The sequence below is a fragment of the Mustela nivalis genome, assembly GCF_964662115.1.
Source record: "Mustela nivalis genome assembly, chromosome: 1".
Lineage (NCBI taxonomy): Eukaryota > Metazoa > Chordata > Mammalia > Carnivora > Mustelidae > Mustela > Mustela nivalis.
This window is the reverse complement of record NC_139020.1, coordinates 166,404,875-166,425,268: the sequence shown is the minus strand read 5'-3', so window position 1 is coordinate 166,425,268 and position 20,394 is coordinate 166,404,875. Positions and strand designations below refer to the sequence as shown.

The window sequence follows — 20,394 nt, the reverse complement described above, 5'->3', positions numbered from 1 at the left end:
GGAAGATGGGAGGGGTGACTCTTGTGTGTCTTTGCGCCGCTCCGGCTGCAGCCTTCAGAGACATGACATACTCACATCTGTGTTTCTCCTGGGACACCATCTTCACCTGCTCCTCTCGGAGCCCCACAACCCCCAAGACTGCGTCCTGACCAAATGGCCACGGCCGGAGGGACTGGGAAGAGAGGGGCAGGCTGGGGATGAGGAGCTTGGTCTTGGAAAGTCCCCCAGGCTATGCTCCACAGTTGGCTCAGAGTGGACTCTGGAGACCTTCCAGGAAAAGCCTGGGGGAGGAGGGAGGAGAGGAAGGGGAGCAGGGGTGGAGTGAGGAAGAAAAAGGCCACAGGTAGGGGTCCAGGAAGGCCAGGAGTGAGGGCACAGGAGACAGAAGGGTGGGGAGCCGCCATTGGGTCCCACAGGTGGCACGTGAGTAGGCAGAGGAACGCACAGTAGGCGGAAGTTGGGCATCCAAAGTGTGGAAGGGCAGGTGGGCAGAGAGAAGGTGGATGAAGGTATGGCTTAGCATGGCAAGGGGTCAATATATGTCCAACAGATCAGAGCGAAGGGGGAGAGCTGAGGACATGTGAAGAGTGTGTGCTTCCCGCTGGGAGGGTCAGCAGGCCTGGAGGGTTCTGAAGACAGTGCTTCACCGGAGAACCCGAGAACTCAGAATGCGCCCTTATTTGGAAATAGTTTTGGCAGGTGTCATTAGTTAAGACAAAGTTATGTTGGACTAGGGTGGGCCCCCACAAGGAGGCCTGAGGGGACGTGGGACAAGAAGCTGGTGGGGTGGCTCAGGGTCTCCAGAAAGAACCAGCCCTGGCTCACACCTTGATTTTGGATTCCAGCCTCCAGAAACATGAGAGAATAAATACCGCTTGTTTTAAGCCCCCCAGTTTGTGGTAATTTATTACAGCAGCCCTAAGGCACTGACCCAAGACCCCTGTCTATTCTGTCTCTTGGAGCCGCCTGAACTTCACCTTCTTAGACTCATCACCGCATACTACATGTGCTGGTCACCTGTTGGTCTTCCCCAAGGACAGAGGGTCCCTGGTGGGGAGGCCTCCAGGTCTGAGTCCTCTTACAGAGCCCCAGCACTGAGCGGACACTCAGTCTCAATGAATGTTTAGAGACAGATGAGAAAAAGAAGAATTAAAATCATGAAATATAAACCATCAAAGGGAATAAAGGCCAGTAGCAAACACCCAATCCAACTTTCCCATTTTACAGATAAGCAAATGGAGGCCAGAAAGGGAGGATGACTTGCCTCAGGTCACACTGTTAGTGGAAGAGCCCCAGGCCTCCCCAGCCCAGCCCTCCGTCCCAGCGGGAACCCTCTTCCCACATGATCATTAACACCAGCAGCCACCCAGGCAGGACTCACCATGCCTGCCCCGTGGCAGCCGCTGCACTTGTAACGCCCACGCCCATGGCATTTGTGGCATTCCTGAAAGTGAAATGCTCTCCTTGGCTCCAGTTTCCCAAACACCAACGCCTCCTGATTTCACCAGCCCCACACCCACCCCATGGCATCACCAGGCCCAGAGTGGGAAGACAGCCATTCTCATTTGCCTAGGATTCCAAAGGGCCTTGAATGCCAAGCCAAGGAGATCATGCTGCCATCTCCTCGGGGCCACAGCCCAGTGGGCTCCAAGAGTCCACAGACTCCAAGCTCCATGTCCTAACTCATGATCCCATGCTAATCCACAAAAGCCGATGTTCTTGGCCCATTGGGTAGTGAAGAGGTCTTTAAGAATAGATTACCCCCCCACCCCCCAAAAATGCACAGCAGTTCTGTGGAAGGCAACAAGCTAGCTATTGGAATCTAATCCCTGAATCATTCTTGAGAAAAGAAGGGAACCCTCTCTGGACCTCACAAAGTTCTCATTGTATGAGGCTACAAAAACTCAGAGAGGAAAGTTACATGCTTGAATCAAGTTCTAAAGCAGCAATGAGAACATGATAGGAGATTTTTCTTCTGTGCTTCTGTAATCCATTAGGTTATCCTCACTTCGAGTTGTGATTATACTTCTATAAAACGGGACAGAAGTCAAATTCTGTCCCTTACAGACTTTGCTGAATATCCAAATAATACTTGAGCTTTATTTTATATCTGTTTCATTCAGCACTTCCGCTGTTTACTGTCAGGCAAAGATAAAAAACAAAAATAAATTTAAAATACTCTGCCGGTCTAGGAATGTGAACACTCACTGCTTAAAGCGGGTGACAGTTTGGGAATCAGAATCATCCTTTCACTTGTGACTACTCCTTAACAAGCGTGGAATTTTGTGTGGGTCTGTAGTCCACGCTCTGGGTTCCCTTAGAATTTGCCTTACTGATAGCCAAGGAATGAACCACCAGCCTGCATTCTGGGTTCCTCTCTAAAGAGTTAAAGGTTGAGGAAATATACATTGTCTAGGAAACCAGCCCAGAGAGAAGGGCAAAGATGCCTATAATCAAGTTACCTTGACCAGTGATGAGTGAGGGACTTGAAACTTCCTCGTGTCTTCCTGAAACATCGGGGGGACCTGGACTTTGATGTCCCAAAGCCTGGGGGAGGTCCCTCTTTGCGGCCCATCCACTGACTGGTCTGACACAGAAAGGGATCATTGTAAGGCCGGTGAACAGCTACAAGGACAAGCTTTCATTCATTTACCAAATAGTATGGAGCCTTCCTTGATGCCAGGCATTAGGCAAGATTCTGGGCTATGGGACAGGTAGAGAAGGAGCCCCTCGGAGTCCGCGCTTAAGCACCCAAATGCTGGAGTTGAACAGACCTACCTTACCTCTCTGACGTCAACTCTCTGATCTCCAAAATGAGGGAAATATAGGGCACCCACCAGAGAGGGCAGTAGTGAAAATTAAATAGATGGCATAAAAATGCTCAGCACCAGACTGGCCCATGCGAGGGATCAGTAACAAGAACTACCATCACTGTCGCGACCATCCCCGTCTCCTCCGTCCTCCTCCCTGCACCTCCATTCAAGCAGATAGGGCACAGTGATGACCACCCTCCGATGACCACCATACGATGTCACAAGCTATGTGGAGTGCTTTGGACCAGAACTGCATAAACTCAGAAGACTGACTCCTTCTATTGGAGAAGTGGTCAGCAGATGAAGAAATCCTGAAAGGCTTCATGAAAGAGGTGACACAGGAGATGAGTTTTGAAGGATGAACCGGAGTGGTCAGCAGAGAAGCAAGGGCATGGGGCTTCCCAAAGAGAATGCTCAGCCTCCCAGAGGGGTTCAGCAGCAGGCAGGATGGCACAGTGAACGGGGTCCTAGGGACCCTGGGAGGCACTGGGGGTGGCCTTGAAGGCTGGCAGATGTCCAAGCACACATGCTTCCTCTGTCTGTGACCAAAGGCAAACCCTGGACTTCTTTAGGTCCTTCTGCAAACCACTTCCCAGACAGGAAGGATTTGCTGAGATTAGCACTGGAAAGTCCGAGATGAAAGCCCACCCTCTCGTGTTACAGGAGATGGGGAAACCGAGGCTGCAAGCCAAAGGGTCTCTTGTTCAGGGTTAGTGGCTAAGACATGTCCTGATATTTTCCACCAGTACCTGTCAGATTTGCTCCCAATTAAACTTATTTCACTTACTAGTAAAGGGTTGAAATGTCCATTCACTTATTCTGGATTCAGTGAAAGTCTCTAGTCGATACTACAAAGGAAAAAACAAAAACAAAAACCTGCATGTTCACACTCATGCCCTCTGGGAAGACAGCATTCTACAAAACGAGGAAGCTTCCCACCTGCCAAGCCTCAGAGGGGAAGTCAAAAGACCCCACTCCCAGCACCATAGGCTGCTGAGGACAAGCTGGCAAGAATGATTTCTGCTCTAGATACCCCCAGACACCTGCAGGGAGATCAGTCAGCCCCAGGAAGTCTCTCCTGACTGGCTCACAAATGCGGAAGTGTCAGCCTCTGATTTCTTTATACCCAGAATGTTCTACAAGGCCCGCTGTGGGGCAGCAATTGCCCTTTAATAAATGGAGGCCGATGGAGTCAGCTTCTCCAAACGTCTTCTTAGGAGCAATTTTTCTGCCTGATGTCGAGAGCCTCCTTCCTGATCTCATCCACAAAAATCACAAAACAAGAACGGGTCTTGGACATAAGCTGGCTCCTCCTTTGACGCTGGAGGAAACGGAGGCTCAGAGAGGCCAGTTGACTTGCCCAAGGACACACAGCTCACTGGAGCCTCTTCCCCCAGCCTCCCATTCTAACCATTCCCTGTAAGGCTTGTGTGTTTTCTGTGTGATTGTATACCCACCAGAGGATGGTTGTGTTGGTAGGAAGTGTGAACTTAAAATCTGTCCCATGGCCTTGTCTATCCAGAGTTTCAGGCTCAAGGGTAATGAAGACATGATTACTTGGGACAGATGGGACTTGGGGGATCAAGGAGACTAGGTAGAAGCTTCTCAGCCCACCCCTTCTGGTTAGTCACGTGTTTAAGGACATGTACTTTGGAGCCAGCAAACCTCAGTTAGAGTCCTAGCTCTGTCACTTCTAGCTGTACGTTTGGGGCAAGTAACACTTCGCCTCTCTAAACTTCCAGTTCCTCCCTGTGAACAGGTGACCGTCCTATCTACCATGTAGGGTACCTACTGAGGACCTCCTCAGATAAATATGTGATGTGTCTCCCATAGCGCCAGCACATTCGAGCTTTTCAGTGGACCCCAGACCAGAGAAGCAGGGTCACCCCTCTTCAAAAGCACCCCCCGCAAGACTCCTTTCTCCATTTGACATCACACAAACCACTGCCCACCCTGGACCTAACGTCTGAGACACCCCCGGGTGCCCCCCAGGCCCAGGCCCCTTACCCTGCAGAGAGTCTGCTGCTTGAGCTCCTGGATGATGAGGTCACCAGCAGCCGTGCTGCCGTAACAGCATTTGGAGCTCACAAAGCTGAGAAGGGCTTCCCGAGCCATTTGCTCTGTCACCATAGGGACTCTGCTGGGGACAGAGCACAGAAACAGGGTCTCTGGAAAGGGCCTCCAGCTCCTCCACGCCGGCCAGCCCCCCCCCCACCCGATGCAGATGGAAACTGAAGCCGGGAGAACGTGAAGGGCCTGGCTGTGGCCCACCGGAGCGGTCAAGGACTCGGGGCTCCATCTGGGGAGGGAGTCTCTGGCACAGGGAGCTGTGTGAACAGACGTCCCCAACGGGGACACAGTTCTTTCTAGAAGACAGCAAAACTGCTTTAGCTGAAGCTCAGGGCTCACGGAAGGGCTGAGAGAATCTCAGAAGTCAAACACATACACACACACATTTAAAGATGGAATATACATTTTACATTTTACATTTACATTTAAAATTGCCACTTTACAGATGAGGAAAACCGAGGTGTGCAGAAGATGTCCCACAAATAGAAGGAGGCAAAGTTAGGCTAGACCACATGCCTGTCCTTGGAGACCTTGACCTCAGCCAGAGGAGCTGTGAGCAGTGTTCATAGGAAGACCCCAGGCAGGAGCTACCTGACGGTGGTCCCGCAGTGACCACCGTGAGCCTGCTGGGCTGCAGCGACAGTGGGTGTGAAGGGACACAACCAGTGGAACCAGTGGCCCCTTCCTTGACCTTCTCTCTGGATGCCTCCCCTCCTCCTAGAACACCCTTCCCTGAGGCCCAGCTGCCGTGCCCCCTCTAGCAAAGTCCTCTCCTGCCAACACTTCCAAAAAGCAAGAACCCTCTCCTCCTTCTTCATTTACTTCTCCACACTAGCCCGGCTCCAAATAGTAAGACCCTCTCATGCAAAGGGTTGTCACCAGCACCCCTGGCCTGGTGGACCGGAGGGACCTGTGTGCATGCAGGAGGTGTCAGGCCCAGAATGGCCAAGGGGGCTCCACGGAGGAAGTGGGGTCTGCCCTGGGCACAGGAGGTGGGCAACCAGGAAGGAGAAGGGGAGGCGCTCCAGGCAGCAGGGGGGCCAGGAGCATCCAGAAGTCTCCCTGGAGGCAGGACACAGCCACCGAGCCTAGAAGCGGGACCCAGAAAGAGGGGCTCCACTTTCTCTCTGCACAAAGCAGGCTGGAAAGCTGGAGCTCTGTCCAGTGTCCTGGGTCTCTTCTTCTTCTGTTAAGGGCTCGAGAGTAAATATTTCCGGTTTCCTGGGCCATACAGTCTCTGCCTCAGTCACTCCCCTCTGCTGGTGTAGCCCAAAAACAGCCCCAGAGAGTAAGCAAGCAAATGAGTGTGGCTCTGTTCTGATCAAACTTGATTTACAAAAATAGGCAGTGAATTGATGAGACCCAGGAGCTACAGTTTACAACCCCTGGTCGACACTCTGGTTCTCAGCCCCAGCTTGATAGCCAAACAGCCTGGGGAGCTTGGTAAAATGCACATTCCCGGCCTCTGTCCCTGAAGAATCTGATCCAGCAGGTCTGGGATCCGGAGGCGCCAGTAGGGTTGAGATCCGTGGACCCTAAAATCCCCAAGGAGGGCTCTCGGGGGCCAAGGGTAACATTCGATGCGATGGTACCCCTGCTCACCTGTGTTCCATGAATGAGGACCAGCACCTTTGTTCCAAGGGTCTCCTGGGAGCCTCCAGAGGTGGGAAGAATATCTGCCGTCCTGGAGGAGAGGGGAGGGGTCAGGGACTCAACAGCCTAGCTCAAAGGCACAGGTGTTTGTGGGGTGAAAGGAGGAAAGAAGGAAAGTGGCTGAATGTGAGGCTGAATGAGACAAAGGAAAAGAAGCCCCCACGCTAATGCATCTAATGCGAGAAGAATGGTTCTCAAAGCATCATGATTCCAGCCTTAAAAGCACATGAATATGGTCCTAGAATGTTTGTGGACACAGGGCTGAGGCCCCCCGTCCTCCCATTCCCTCCCGATGGGAACAAGAGGCTTCCCAGGACCCCCACAGGAGAGATGAGCTATCCTAGGACTGGCCTGGCCCAGAGATGTCTCCCCAGCCAGCATGAGCCCCAGCAAGAGACTGCAGGAGCCAAGACCTCACAGACTTACCACCTCCTTCAAGAAGCCAGTCATAGCTGGGCAATCTCTCCAGGAGCTCAGCAGGGGGTGCCAGCGGACTCTCGGCCTCAAAGCTGAGGTCCACCACACCTGTGGAAGGAAAGCAGTCCTGAACCTCCGGTAGGGAGGTGGGGGGCAGCAGTGGTGACGTCACCCAGAAGCTGCAGAATAAGGGTGGGTGTGTTACTGGAAGGACTCACAGTTTCACCAAGCCGGTCTCCCTCAGGCACCCGTGGGACACAGAACACATCTGTAGGGCAAGCACGGATGGGGTGGGGTGTGACCGAAGCGGCACGAGTAATCCTGATGAGAAAAACCTTCAGGAAGTCAGCTCCTGCTCACTGGGTCCCTACTCTGGGCCGGCCACCATGACAGGTGCTTTAGAAATGATGGGATCGTATGCCATGACCCCAGGGGACAGATGCTGAATTAGCAATGCTCTCACTTCTTGGATGCTTCTCTCATTGAGACATGTATCTGCATCTCCTCACCTTGGCCCCGGGCAGCTTGAAAATGCTCCAAGCAAGGTAACACGGTGGAAGGAAGCAATGAGGAGGCCACAGCTTCTGCTTCTTGCCTCTGTCTTACCCGGCCCTCTTGAGCCCTGAGCTGCATGTAAGACATCAGGCTGCCTTAGTGGGGAGACCACATGGAGAGAAGCCCAGCAGAGCCCAGCCTTCCAGCCACTCCACCATCCTGCCAAGACACGGGACGCACACAAGCAAAGCCACTGAGGCCCCACCAAGCCAGGCTAGCTGCCTGCTGAGTACCCCGGAGTGACCCTGTCATGGGCTGCATGTCTGTGACCCCCCACATTCATATGTTGAAGTCCTGACCTCCTCAGGGAATGGGATTACAAGATGAAGCCTTTGGTGGGGCAATTAGGTTTAGATGAGGTCATGAGGACAGAGCCCCGTGGTGAGATTAGTGCCCTGACAGGAAAAGAAAGAGACTAGGGCTTTCTTTCTCTGCCCTGTGAGTACACGGTGAGAAGGCGGCTGGCTGCAAGCCAGAAGTAGGCTCACACCAGCCCCAGGTCTACCAGTGCCTTGATCTTGGGATTCCCAGCTTCCAGCACCGTGAGAAATAAATGTTTGCTTTTAAGTCAGGCAGCCTATGGTGTTTTGTCACAGCAACTCACACTGACGAAGACAGACCCCTTATACAAGGGGCAGAAGAATCACCCAGCTGAGTCCTGCCCAAATTCCCGACCCACAAAACCATGAACTATAATAAAATGGGGGCTGTCTTAAGGCACTGAGATGCTGAGTGTTTCTTTATGCAGCTTCCCCTAACAGGCAGTCTTTGCCCTGGGACTCCCCACAGACCTGAGCAAGACTTTCTTGGAGTCACACCGAAGTCTGAGGCTCCTTGTTTCCGCTCTCCTCTCACAAGTGTTCCGCCTGCAGTGTGGTCCTACAGGCGGTCGCTGCCCACACCTGCTCCCGCTCCTCTTTTCCTCCGCATGTGTTTCCAAGGGACCGCTGACACATGGAATGCCCTCTAGGTGTCTACTTCTCAGATGGCCCAAAGTGACACTTGTCACCCCATTCTCCTAATGGGGGAATGGGGTTCAGAAAGGCTGTGGCTCACCCAAGATCACAAGGCCTGTAAGTGATGGAGGTGGCTTCAAACCAAGGCTTATTGTTCTCCAAAGACCATGTTCTTCCCATGAGGCAGCCCCTGCAGAAGAACCCTCACTATTTACCTGCTGTTAAAACCTCATCTTCTGGGACGCCTGAGTGGCTCAGTTGGTTAAGCAGCTGCCTTTGGCTCAGGTCATGATCCCAGCGTCCTGGGATCGAGTCCCACATCGGGCTCCTTGCTCTGCAGGGAGCCTGCTTCTCCCTCTGACTCTGCCTTCCACTCTGTCTGCCTGTGCTCACTTTTGCTCGCGCGCTCTCTCTGACAAATAAATAAAATCTTAAAAAAAAAAAACCTCATCTTCTACACTTAAAACTAAGAGAACACTGCATGTTAATTATACTTCACTTTTTTAATTTAAATTTAAGTTTTAAAAAGCCCTCAACTTGATCTTCCAGGCTATGACAGAGATCCCCATAGCCCTGAGACTCCAAGGAGGAAAGCATAAGATAAGAATTGGCTCCTAAGGGTGCCTGGGTGGCTCAGTGGGTTAAACCACTGCCTTCAGCTTGGGTCATGATCTCAGGGTCCTGGGATCAAGCCCCGCATCGGGCTCTCTGCTCAGCAGGGAGATTGCTTCCCCCACCTCTCTCTCTGCCTACTTGTAATTTCTCTCTCTGTCAAATAAACAAATAAAAATCTTTAAAAAAAAAAAAAAAGAATTGGCTCCTAGAAACCCTGGACAGCTCATAAAGCATCTCCCCATCCTGCTGCTACACTCCACCCTCCCACTTGGAGATACAGAAGGCAGGACTTCTAAGTCCGCTCGACATGAGGAGTCTGAGGCTCAGAGAGGTTACTCCAGTAGTCCTAGGGTGCACAGCAGTGAAGTCAGAGCAGGCTAGAGGCTCTCTGTTTCAGGTCCATCCCACTGGACCACCCCTCAACCCCATTCCCTGTAGCTCCCATGTTGAAGGACAAGAACCCCTCAGCTCTATCTTTCCAGTGGCCAACTTGATCATGGGAAGTTGACTTTAAAGGCTAAGATGATAAACGGTCAGAGGAAAGTAATTCCATCACATGAAGTCACTGAACACACTCTGGTCAACAGCTGATCCATCTCACCCCCTAGATCCCTCCTTTTTTTTTTTTTTTTTTTTTTTAATTTTCCCCAGCTCTTTAAAGCCTAGAGCTCTTTCCCTCTACAAAAATAAAAATAATACACCCTGTCCTTTCAAGGTTAATAAGAACGGAGGCCGGAAGAAGCGGCAAGATCTTGTTCTAAGTTGGAGCAGCTGAGGCTATGAGGAAATGGGAGGGCAGGTGGTGAGGAATACTGAAACCCGCGGCCAAGCACCGTGGAGGGAGGAGGGGGGTGTCATTTAGACAAATGAACCATCTCATTCTTCTACTCCCCCCAAATTAGAAATGTCTGAGTCCTCTGACAATAAGGAATGCATACGCCTCTCTACAGTTTCCCCTTGCAGGAAATTTACAAAGGAAGCTGAAATAGAAGAATGTGTGCAGATGTAGAGAGTGCTCCTCTTAGCAGGAAAGCTTATCTTTGTCAACAAATGATTCTGTGCAGAAATAGGTGAGAGACCTGGGGTGGAGATGGGTGTGATGCAAAGGGACGTTAGCCCAAAGCTTCACATCGGCGCCTGCCGACGTGTACTGAAAGCCCAGAGGTGGTCACTCATCGGGAATTATCATTCATACCTTGGTTCTGAACACTGTTTGCTCCCCATAAGTGGATTAGCATTTTCAGCTATTTTAGCCACCAGGGATCAGCAAACCTTTCCTGCAAATAGCCAGGTGGTAAACTCTGTTGATTTTGTGGGCTCTGTGGTCTGTTTCAATTATCCAACTCAGCTGCAAACAGCCACAGATAATGCACGACTGCGTAAGCATGGCTTTATGCTGATAAAACTTGACAAAAACAGGCAGTGGGTCAGACTTGGCCCTTGAGCCGTGTTTTGCCCACCCTGCCCTAGACACTCATGGATAGGTTTGAGGGAGGGTCAGAAAGAGGGAAGCTGGAATTTGAACCTTCTGGGACCAGAGCCCATGCACGTCATTGTAGTTCCCATGAGCCCGGTTATCAGAATTCAGGATAGGTTCAGGGCTGGACTGCAGCCAAGCCAATTCCGGCATCAGAATTCCTGAGGCACGGTGGTTAGGAACCTGGGCTCTGATACGTCTGAGTCATGGACTGCCTGGTACTGTGCCAGCCACACATCCTTGCAGAACTCAATCCCCCGTCCCCCAGCTGTGAAACAGAGCAGATGCTATTAGCACCCATCTAATAAGACAATGTGTACACAGCCCACAGCCCTGAGCCTGGTGTTCAAGAAACGTTCAGTCAATGCCTTGGACCTAAGGAGGGAGGGTCTTCCTCTTTCTTTGTGCTCCTTTAAGCCAGAGGTGAAAATGTCAAACACAGAAAGAAAGGCAAGACCTTCAGAGCCCTCTCCCCAGGGAGGGCCCCCACCCAGCTGGAGGGCTTGGGTCTGCTAGGGCATCCAGACTCTCTGCTGCTAGAAGACAGAGAAATGCCATAGGACTGCGACGACCGGCTGGAAACCAAACAAAGAGGCAGGAAGAGGGGAAGAATAAGAGGTGGGAAACTCAGAGCTCCATCCATCAACCAGGAGTCACCCTGACCTCTCGGGGCAGTCGTAATTCGTCAGAACTAAATTAATCTCACCATTATGTTATGGACAAAAAGAAAGGGCTCCAGGCTGACCTACAGGCAGATGTGTCATTTCCTGAGCCAACCTCAGCGGGCACAACAGGAACGTGGACGTCACGGGTCATTGTGTGACGCCCAGCATGGAGCACTCCGAAGGGGGTCCCCCCACCCCAGCTGCATCACTGTTTCTACAGGTTTGGGGCTGAGTTGCAACTGGGCCACACCACCTTAATACATGCCTCGTGTCCTGTGGCTCATAAAGGGACAGCACGGGTGTGATCTTTTTCTGTATTTAACGACAACCACTGTTTTTCTGTGTTCCCCGTTTGTAGAAGCACATGAGACTCAGAGGAGGGATCTGGGGCGACGAGCTCACACGTTCACAGCAGAGCCAAAAAGAGTGCTTAAGACTAAGGTCCTGGGGTGCCTGGGGTGGCTCAGTGGGTTAAGCATCTGCCTTTGGCTCAGGTCATGATCCCAGAGCCCCAGGATCAAACCCCGCATTACACTCTCTGCTCAACAGGGAGTTTGCTTCTCCCTCTCCCATTCCCCCTGCTCATATGCTCGCTCTCTCTCTCTCTCTCTCAAATAAATAAAATCTTAAAAAAAAAAAAAAACAAGTCTCAGATCTGAACTCTAAGCCAATGACCTTTCCACTTTGCTGAACATCCTATTGCTGCACAAAGGACATCAAGTGACGGCTGAGAAAGCTTTGCAAAATGTCTCTAAGGTAGTACTCACCAGCCACAAGCAATTTCTCTTTTGCATAGAAAGGAATTTTTCTTGGGAAGCAAAGTATAATTAACGGACAACCTCTTTAACTTCCTCTTTTTAAAATGCCATTCCCTTTATTTCCAAGGATAAAAGGAATCCATATCCTCTGCCTCTGATTCCAGCGCTAATCATCTTAAAAGCACTAAAAGCAGGGCCACCTCTCCACCCAGATGGCTCCCCACTGCCATTTTGTTTGTTTTGTTCCCATTTTGTTTGTTTCCTCCCTTGTCTCCTCCGACAGGGGTGAGAGCCCCTTTCAGACAGAGAACCCCCCCTTCCCACATACAGTCAGCGCACATAAATGCATCATCGTTCGAATGATGCTGAAGATGGTACAGGAGAGATTCGGATGGTCAGATCCACACATGCCTCAAGTAGGATGGGGTTGGCCAGGACCCAAGAGGAGAGGGAAGGGGGGAATTGTTGAATGGGGTTAGAGAGGAAAGGATTCTGGAGATCGGTGGTGGTGATAGTTGCACAACAATGGGAATGTACTTAATATCACCCAACAGCACAGGTAAAAATGGTTACGATGGCGAATTTCATGTTATGTGAATCTTACCATAATTTAAAGTAATAAAAGTAGGAAAGTCAGGTGATCACAAGAGAAAGAAAAGAGTCTTGGCTATGTTATTTAAGAGCCTCATATCAAGACCAGAAAGGTTGACCAGGCCAACACATCTTTTAAACACCACAGTGGCTCACTAAAGTCTAAAGCTTTCTTTTCCTTTTCTCCTTCTTCTTCTTCTTCTTCTTCTTCTTTTTCTTCTTCTTCTTCTTTTTTTCTTTTTGAGAGTGAGAGAGCACAAGCAGGGGAAAGTGGCAAAAGGAAAGGGAGAAAGAGACTCCCCACTAAGCAGGGAGCCCAACACAGGACTCCATCTCAGGACCCCAGGATCATGACCTGAGCAGAAGGCAGACCCCCGGCCAACTGAGCCACCCAGGCACCCACCACAGTGCCTGGCTAACATCTGAGCTCCAGCCCTTAGCAGAGAAGGCCCTCTCTTATTAACTGACCCTATAGTACTCATGGAGTCTCCCCCTCTGATGGGGGGAGAAAACCTCCCCACTTGTCCAGAACAGGGTGAGAGAAGGGAAAACAGTCCCAGTGGCTGGGGGGTGGGGACAAAGAGCAGAGCAGAAAGTAGGGAGGAGAGAGAAAAGCCTGCCTGGGGCTTGAGAGGAGACAGATGTGCGGGAGACAAGGAGAACATATCTGGGAGAGCCAACACAAGGCCGACAGTGGGAGTGAGACCAGCCTCAAAGAGAAGGCCGGGACGAATTTGTCCTCAGAGATCTTCAGGTCCCTCTGGCATGCCAAGAGAGAACCCGGCGAATGTTACCACAAACCTTCAGTTAGTTGGAATGTGGAAGTCTTGCTTCGCAGGAAGGGTCACCAGGCCAAGACAGGGCCATGGGGGTCGGGGGTCGGGGGTCGGGGGTGGGATGGGCAAGGGCTGGCCTGTCACTTTGGGACACTGATGTTGGCCTTTATCCTGGCCCATACACTGTGCCATTTCTCCCAGGCCTTGTTCCGGCTCTTCCTGCTCAGGACACCCCCCCCCCCGCCTCCTTCATCCTGACTTGGTCCAGGCCTGACCTCCTACAGAGCCTGCCTGGGCGTGCTTCCCTCTCCCTGCGCCCCTCCGTCCTCTGTTCTGCTCTTTGTTATTGCTTCTACCAAACAGCTTTCTAAGAATTATTTAGAAAAAGCCCAGCTGAGGTCTTCCTCCTGCACAAGGCTTTGAACACCTAGAAGGTAGAGCAGTACGTCCATCTGTATTCCCCCAGCCACAAGGACAGCACCAAATAGCTAGCCTTCCGTGTAGTCTGGGGGGAAAGTCACCTTATTCTTTAGGGCTCTGGTCTTCTCTCCCTACAACAGGGCTCAGGGAATACAGTCACTGGGAGGAGCACTCGGGAAAAAAAGAGAGAAAAGGACACTCTATCTTTCCATTAAGAGTTTCCCCCTCTTGGGAAGAGGGTCAGGGCCAAGTTGGCAAGGAGGGCCTGTGCTCCTGGTGGCCCTGCCTCCCTCCTAAGGTATGTACACAAAAGGCCCATGGTCAGTTACCAAGGCTATTGGAAGCTAGGCCCTGCCACAAAGCCCAGCATCTTTCCCATCAAGCTACCCTGATAGCTTCTTCCAGTCTCTCTTCTCCAACTCAGAACTGGGCTGGGAGGAACACTAAAGACTAAGTCTTTGGGGAGCAGAGCTGGCCAGGGTACCAAGGGAAGAGTCCCATCTCTCAGCACTGGGTCACTGGTGGTAACAGTGGTGTGGCTTCGGATCATTGCTCCCCCTCCCCAGCTATCAGCGCCCAGGAGTAAGGAGTTGCCACCTAGGTCCTATGGTCCAGAATCAAATAAGCCCCCTCCTCAAGTTATGGGGATGACGCTCGTCTGACTTGAAGACGCTCTCTTGCACACCATTTCTGGGAGGGAGTTCAGTCTGTACTAAAACAAGCTGTATTATAAGAGATATGGTTTTTAGAAAAAGGGAGGGGATTTTTCTTCTTCATCTCTGGGTTAGGACCTCTTAGAGAAGAGTGATTGAAACCACATTATACCTGAGCCCATCGGAATAACAGGACCTAGTCATGCTAGAAAAGAAAAAACTCTGAAGGCTTCTTATTTTAAACAGGAAACAGACCTGTTCTGAGTAGCCTTGGGGAGGAGTGGAAGGAAGTTAAGAGCAAAGAGTTGAAGTGCCAGGGAAAGAGAGATCAACTGAGCATAGGAAAGAACACTTGACCGCCTCTGCTATGGAAGGGGGACCAACCCATCATTGAAGCATCACCACCAATGGTGGGAGGTGCTGCGGGAGCCAAGTGCTATCAGAGCTAAGACTGAGCTAAGAGGCCTTTGTGCTTACTTTCACATGGACGCCACATTCCAGAATGTCTCCATCCATGCCTAATTTCAGTCCCACAGTGTGTCACTGGAAGAATATAATCTCTCTCTAAAGCTGCCCACATTCCAGACTCGAAAATGAAGGGGACAGCATTTTTGTGCCTGAGGAGGGTAACTCAACTGGGACAAAGTGGGCAGCCATCTCTTGCCTCAGGAGGGGCATTGCAATTATGTAGTCCTGCAGCGGGCTCCCTTTCCAAAACCTGGACAACTACTGACCTGGTCCCAGAGATCATCAGCATGGCTTCTAAATCTTTTCTGGACAATTCTGTCCCATGCAGTAGACCTGTGGTTTGATTATATTGGAAACCAGCACGTAAAATGACCCTATGACAGGATTAGCATTTACAATTTTAAGGGAACTAAAGAGTTAACCTGAGTCTCACCTGGCTTACTAAAAGGCAGGTGCCAAACAGAAACACGGCAGGTGATAATACTTGTCATTAATAGCGGTTTAATTTTCAAGCTCTGGGGACAGAATCTGGTAATTTTCTAGAATCAACATTTCTTCCATGCCTACTTAACTCTGAGTGATGTTGGAGGCACTTCACATCCAGTAATCTTTTACCAATTCTTCCAGATGACATGATCTATATTTTTATTGTGAGACATGTACCTCAGAGAGGTTAAGTGACTTGAGCAAAGTCAACCAACACTTAGGAGGCAGAGCTTGGATCTGAATCCAGATCCGACCCTAGCCCATTGCTACCAAGAAACTCCTACTGTAAACTACAAGACTGCTAATGAGCAGTGTTTCAAAGAGGAAAAATTGTATTTCATTATTTGCAGAAGTTTATAAAATTATGACTACACAATTTCCAATATATTAGAGATCAGATTAAGTCCAGCTCAAATACATGATATCTCTGTACAGTCTCCCAATTCAATATGAAACAGGATTCCAACAAAATTTTAAATGTGTTGCTGAGATTCACATGGGTTTATTTCATATCCCATTTCAGCTCTGAAACTTAAAGCTTTCAGATACCTACATTAAAGACAATGGTGCTGGACCTGCAAGGGACCTTCAAAGTCCCCAAGTTCAGGAACCATGAAAATGTACTAATGTCACAAGCCTTGCCAAAATTCAAGTGGAAGCTGAGGACTGCGCTCTCCCCCCAAAAAACTACATTCATACAACATTTTGCCCTCACCTTCATGGTCTTCAAATTAGGAATTCCTGCCCCATCTCCTTTTATAGATGAGGAAACTGAGGCTCAGAGAGGTTAAATGACCTGCCCAAGATCACACAGCTAATTCATAGCAAAGCCAGGACCCGAAGTCTAGCCTCCCAATCCCCAATCTGACACTTTACCACACTGCCCCTTCCAAATTCAGGATCAAACATTTTTTTTTCTTTAAACATGGCACATTTCTTCCTAAAATGCTACCTCTGTCTTCATCTCTTTCAATAGCCCTTAGATTCCATTGTATTTCTGTCCCAGGAATGACAATGTTGGGCTCACCAGGACTGTGTTTTTCAAGCAATAATGAACTCATGCCTCTTGGCAAGAGGAAGATCACGAATAAAGACCTTCCAGGAATGTCTTTCAAATTAACCTCACCTCAGAACTGAGCCCAAGTGTGGTAGTCAGGCTCACATGCGGCTGGGGAACAGTCAGCCAGAGAAAAGAAGATTGAAAGATACAAGCCTGGTACGGTGTTACCATGGACAGGGTGGAAAGTTCTCGTCTTGCTTGTTACCATCCTCCTCCACTGCCCAGAGGCACATAGTGGAACAATAGCCAGCAGGAGGCAAATGGGCTTTCCACACGAAAGGAAGGAAGGAAGGAAGGATGCTCTCAGTAACACAGACCCAAACCCAAGACAGCACAGAGGCCAGAGGGAAGATTTCAATCAGTGCTGGCCACAGATGTGGGTGCCCCGGGAACCCGCCCCCGGCCCCGCCGCCGGCTGTACTTACTGTCGTCTTCACTCAGATCCCTGTCCATGGTGCAGACGTCCAGCCAAGGAGGTGTCTGACCTACCCATGGGCTCCTCTGGCTCCTGGGATCGGAGGGACCACCCTCGGCCCCTCCCAGAATGCCGGGCCCATTGTTACCCGATTTGAATACAACAGACTTCAGAAACATCTTGGGGAAGCACAGTGTCCATCAGAGCTGCTGCTCCAGACCCAATCTACAGGGGTCCTAGGAGCTCCTAGTCACAAGAACCTCTACTTGTCGGGCTCTGATGGGGTGCTTCTCGTCACCTGTGTCCTCTGTCACCTTTGTCCACTTTGAGGATGCCCATTTTCCGGAGCCAGGACTCAAACTCTCATTGATCTGACTCTCAAGTCGGAGCTCCTGACCACAGTGCTGGCTCGTTCATCAGTCGGAGGCAGGCTTCTTAGTGTTGCTGGGCAGGTAGAGGGGATACAGAGAAATGTAATAACGCAGAGGTTCCCTCCCCTGGGGGAGAGATGATATGGTGGGGTCTCTGAAATCATGTGCCTCAACCTCCTTCTCTCACTGGGGAAGCAATGGGGCCGGGATCATAAAGCCATGCTACAAAGCCATGCAGCTCGTGGTGGGCAGAGCCGGCTCCCAACCTGGGACTGCGTGCTCCCTGCTCCCACCACTCCAGCCTAGCTCCTGTGAAGCAGCTGTGGGTTTTCCAAAGCCTCTTCCAAAGCCCTTTGCATTGGAGTTTGAAACTCCTTCAACCCAACACTTGGAGGATCACTCCTCTCCTCTGGGTGAGTCTAAACAATGAACACCTGGACCCGGGTCTCCTGGTGGTGGGAGCAGATGGCTGTGAGCTAGAACCACTTGCCTGGCATCCTTGGCAATGACCTCTTCCATCTCTGGCAGGGCAGCCTTCCTCCACAGGGTGAAACAAGGACCCCATGCCTGGGCTTACCTAGCTCAGCACTGGCCATGGAGCTGTCTGTCCCATGATTCTCCTGAGTGAGGACTGGCTGTCGCACTTACCCGGGGAAGTACAGTGACTGACCCGACCATGGCCTGTCTTGGATGGATGGCCACAACACACACACACAGAGGGGCTCAAGAGGCCCCACGAAGTGCCATTTGTCTCTCTGCGCTGCTTTCACCCTCATTCACTGCCGACCCTCAACAGAATGCTAGTAGCAATAATAAAAATGAAAAAGCAGTACCAATGATTTGCAAACACTTCTTAAATACAGGCAGATGACTCAATGCCCACTGGATTTCTTAAATTTGAGAGTTATGTAAGTTTCATTACTGCATATTCATGAGAAAGACCCAGATCCTGAGGAATAAATGTGGTCTTCTTGTTTTTAATGGAACTGTGTGTGCCCTGCTGGTTATAGTCTTCTAACACTTTTAGGCCGTAAGCATTTTTTAAGCCATTGTAGAACTCTCTCCATGGCAACAGAATTACCATGAATGTGTGTGCCTGGGTGTGTGTATATTTTACTCTAAACATTATGTGTGTGTGTGGGTGTGCGTGTAGTTGAGCCTAAGCATGATAAATAGATGATGGACAGGCAGACAGACAGATAGATAAATAAAATAGATATATAGATAGGTACTACTTGTGGCTTAACTAAAACAATATACCCCTATCATACCTCAAGTACTTTTTAAGCTGCAGTATATACTTGCCTTTATATAATATATAAATGCCTCGGCATTTGAAAGAAACAACCATTGGGAATTATTTAAATGCCAACAGAAGGAACAGAATGTTAAACAGAGCAGAGTATGAAAGAAACCAGAAATCTGGAGGCTCCTTGAAGCAGAGAATCCTGAGCGGGACGAGGAGGGGCAGATCAAAGCAAGTGAGAGTCCTTGCTGCACAGGAGTTAGATCTCATGACAGTAGATTAAGAAACGACTCTTAAAATATGTGGGAGAGGAAAAAAACCAACTACTAGACCTTTCTCATCTTGCTTAAGCATCAAGATAGGAAAGCAGTCTGTAACAGTGTGTGGAGTGACCGAGGGCCAGAAATGCACCCATCGCCACCTAGGATTCGTGGTGGCAGCAGGAACAAGCATCACTCATTCAAGGACCCAGACCAGCACGAAGCTAATACTGATAGATAAATACTGACAGATACTGACCTCCCATGAGTAGCAAAGGGGCTTTGGGTGGGAGAAGAGAAGTACCAAGCAGGCTTCTTTGATTCATTCTGTATCATTGCTGTTGATGTCAGGAAGTGGTTCCTTCGAGCTCTTCTTCCTGAACCAGTCCTCAGCGGTTCGATGACCCATCACCACATGCTCCCCACATGGTAAGTACTCATGAAACATCTGCTGAGTGAACACCGCTGTCCCAGAGCAGACTCTACTCACCGGCCTCTGACTGTGAAGCTTGTTTGTTCTTGGAGATAAAGACCATGTAACCTCACTAGTTGGTCTCGGGGCCTTGAGGGTATGTCGTGGCTGCAGGAAACACGGCAGGGTGTCGGAGGCTTTAGAAGGAAGTCAAGAAATCACACTGAATGACTATGGTTGCATATGATGGTAAGAGAAATAAATGCCTACAGGAAGGGTTCAACAAGTGCCTTCAGGTATTTCAGCAGCTCTCATGGGGCAAGAGGAGGCAGAATCGAATCTCAGGACACTCACTGGTGAGCCGGCATGCCAAGAGCTGGCCCGCCACGGGGGACCACTTTCAGGTCACCAGAAAAACCCGCTGTCTAGTGGATAGAGCTTCTTTCCATCTGATTGAGCCTCTCCGCAGAAGACTGAGGCAGAAGGGTGGTGATCACACCAAGTGGGCAGTGAGTAGTACAGTGTAACAGTTTACAGCCTCAGAGTTGCTGTAAACTGTGTTGGAAGGCCAAAAGCGGACACCGAAGCATGGCAGTCCCTTTCCGGAGCATCCCGGGAGGACAGGTGGAGGGCAATCCTCCCAGATGCAGAACCAGGAATGGTGCACCTGGTTGTGCATTTTGCCTGCAAGAAGACATGGCCACAAGATGAGGGTCAGCACTGACTCACGGTCTGTGGAGTATGGTTTGTCTGGATGGTCAAGGACTTTGGGAGGAACATTACTGGAAAACTGGTGCCAAGGAGGTTTGAGGAAGAGGGATGCTGATGGATTTCTCGGAATGGAGAAGGCATGTGAAGAGATTTGTATCCCGTGCTATTGCTCACCAAAGGGTAACTTTGGCAGAGGGGGATTTTAAATAATCACGTTGACAGCACGACCCGTTGGTGGGCACAAGTCAGGCTCTTTGCTCCGCCACTGCTGCCACGGCCCGGTGTGTGGGTCCGAGCGGCAGGGAGGGACGCTAAGCCTGGTCTTCCACTCACCGACACTGGCCTGGCTACCCCTGAATGCTCAGCTGGCCGGCAGTGAAGACCGAACCCTGAGTCCCGATGTGGCACTATCCTCTGAGGTGATCAGCCAGCCACCTGGCGACAGGTTGATCACATCTAACCGCTTGCATCATGGAAGGCATAGCAATTCGTTCTTCTGAAACAGATACTCTGAATATAGATTTGCCTTCCCTGATCACCACTACC

General features: G+C 50.4%; 1 protein-coding gene across 4 annotated transcripts in view; it reads right to left on the bottom strand.

The window, feature by feature from the left end:
* SSUH2 (ssu-2 homolog) overlaps positions 1 to 18,996 on the bottom strand; it is a 28,357-nt gene extending 9,361 nt beyond the window's left edge. The window contains exons 1-7 of one of the 4 annotated variants that reach the window (XM_082696566.1): positions 18,985 to 18,996; positions 6,963 to 7,061; positions 6,486 to 6,567; positions 4,821 to 4,953; positions 3,601 to 3,661; positions 2,463 to 2,587; positions 1,382 to 1,444 (exon numbers count right to left, since the gene is read on the bottom strand). In XM_082696566.1, the coding sequence (XP_082552692.1) occupies positions 1,382 to 1,444; positions 2,463 to 2,587; positions 3,601 to 3,661; positions 4,821 to 4,953; positions 6,486 to 6,567; positions 6,963 to 7,061; positions 18,985 to 18,991 (570 nt within the window). In that variant the 5' untranslated portion in view covers positions 18,992 to 18,996. Of the gene's footprint in view, positions 1 to 1,381; positions 1,445 to 2,462; positions 2,588 to 3,600; positions 3,662 to 4,820; positions 4,954 to 6,485; positions 6,568 to 6,962; positions 7,062 to 16,858; positions 16,914 to 18,984 lie in introns of those variants that run through there. The other 3 variants (XM_082696568.1, XM_082696567.1, XM_082696565.1) reach the window with 3 other exon arrangements.
* Positions 18,997 to 20,394: the final 1,398 nt, after the last annotated feature.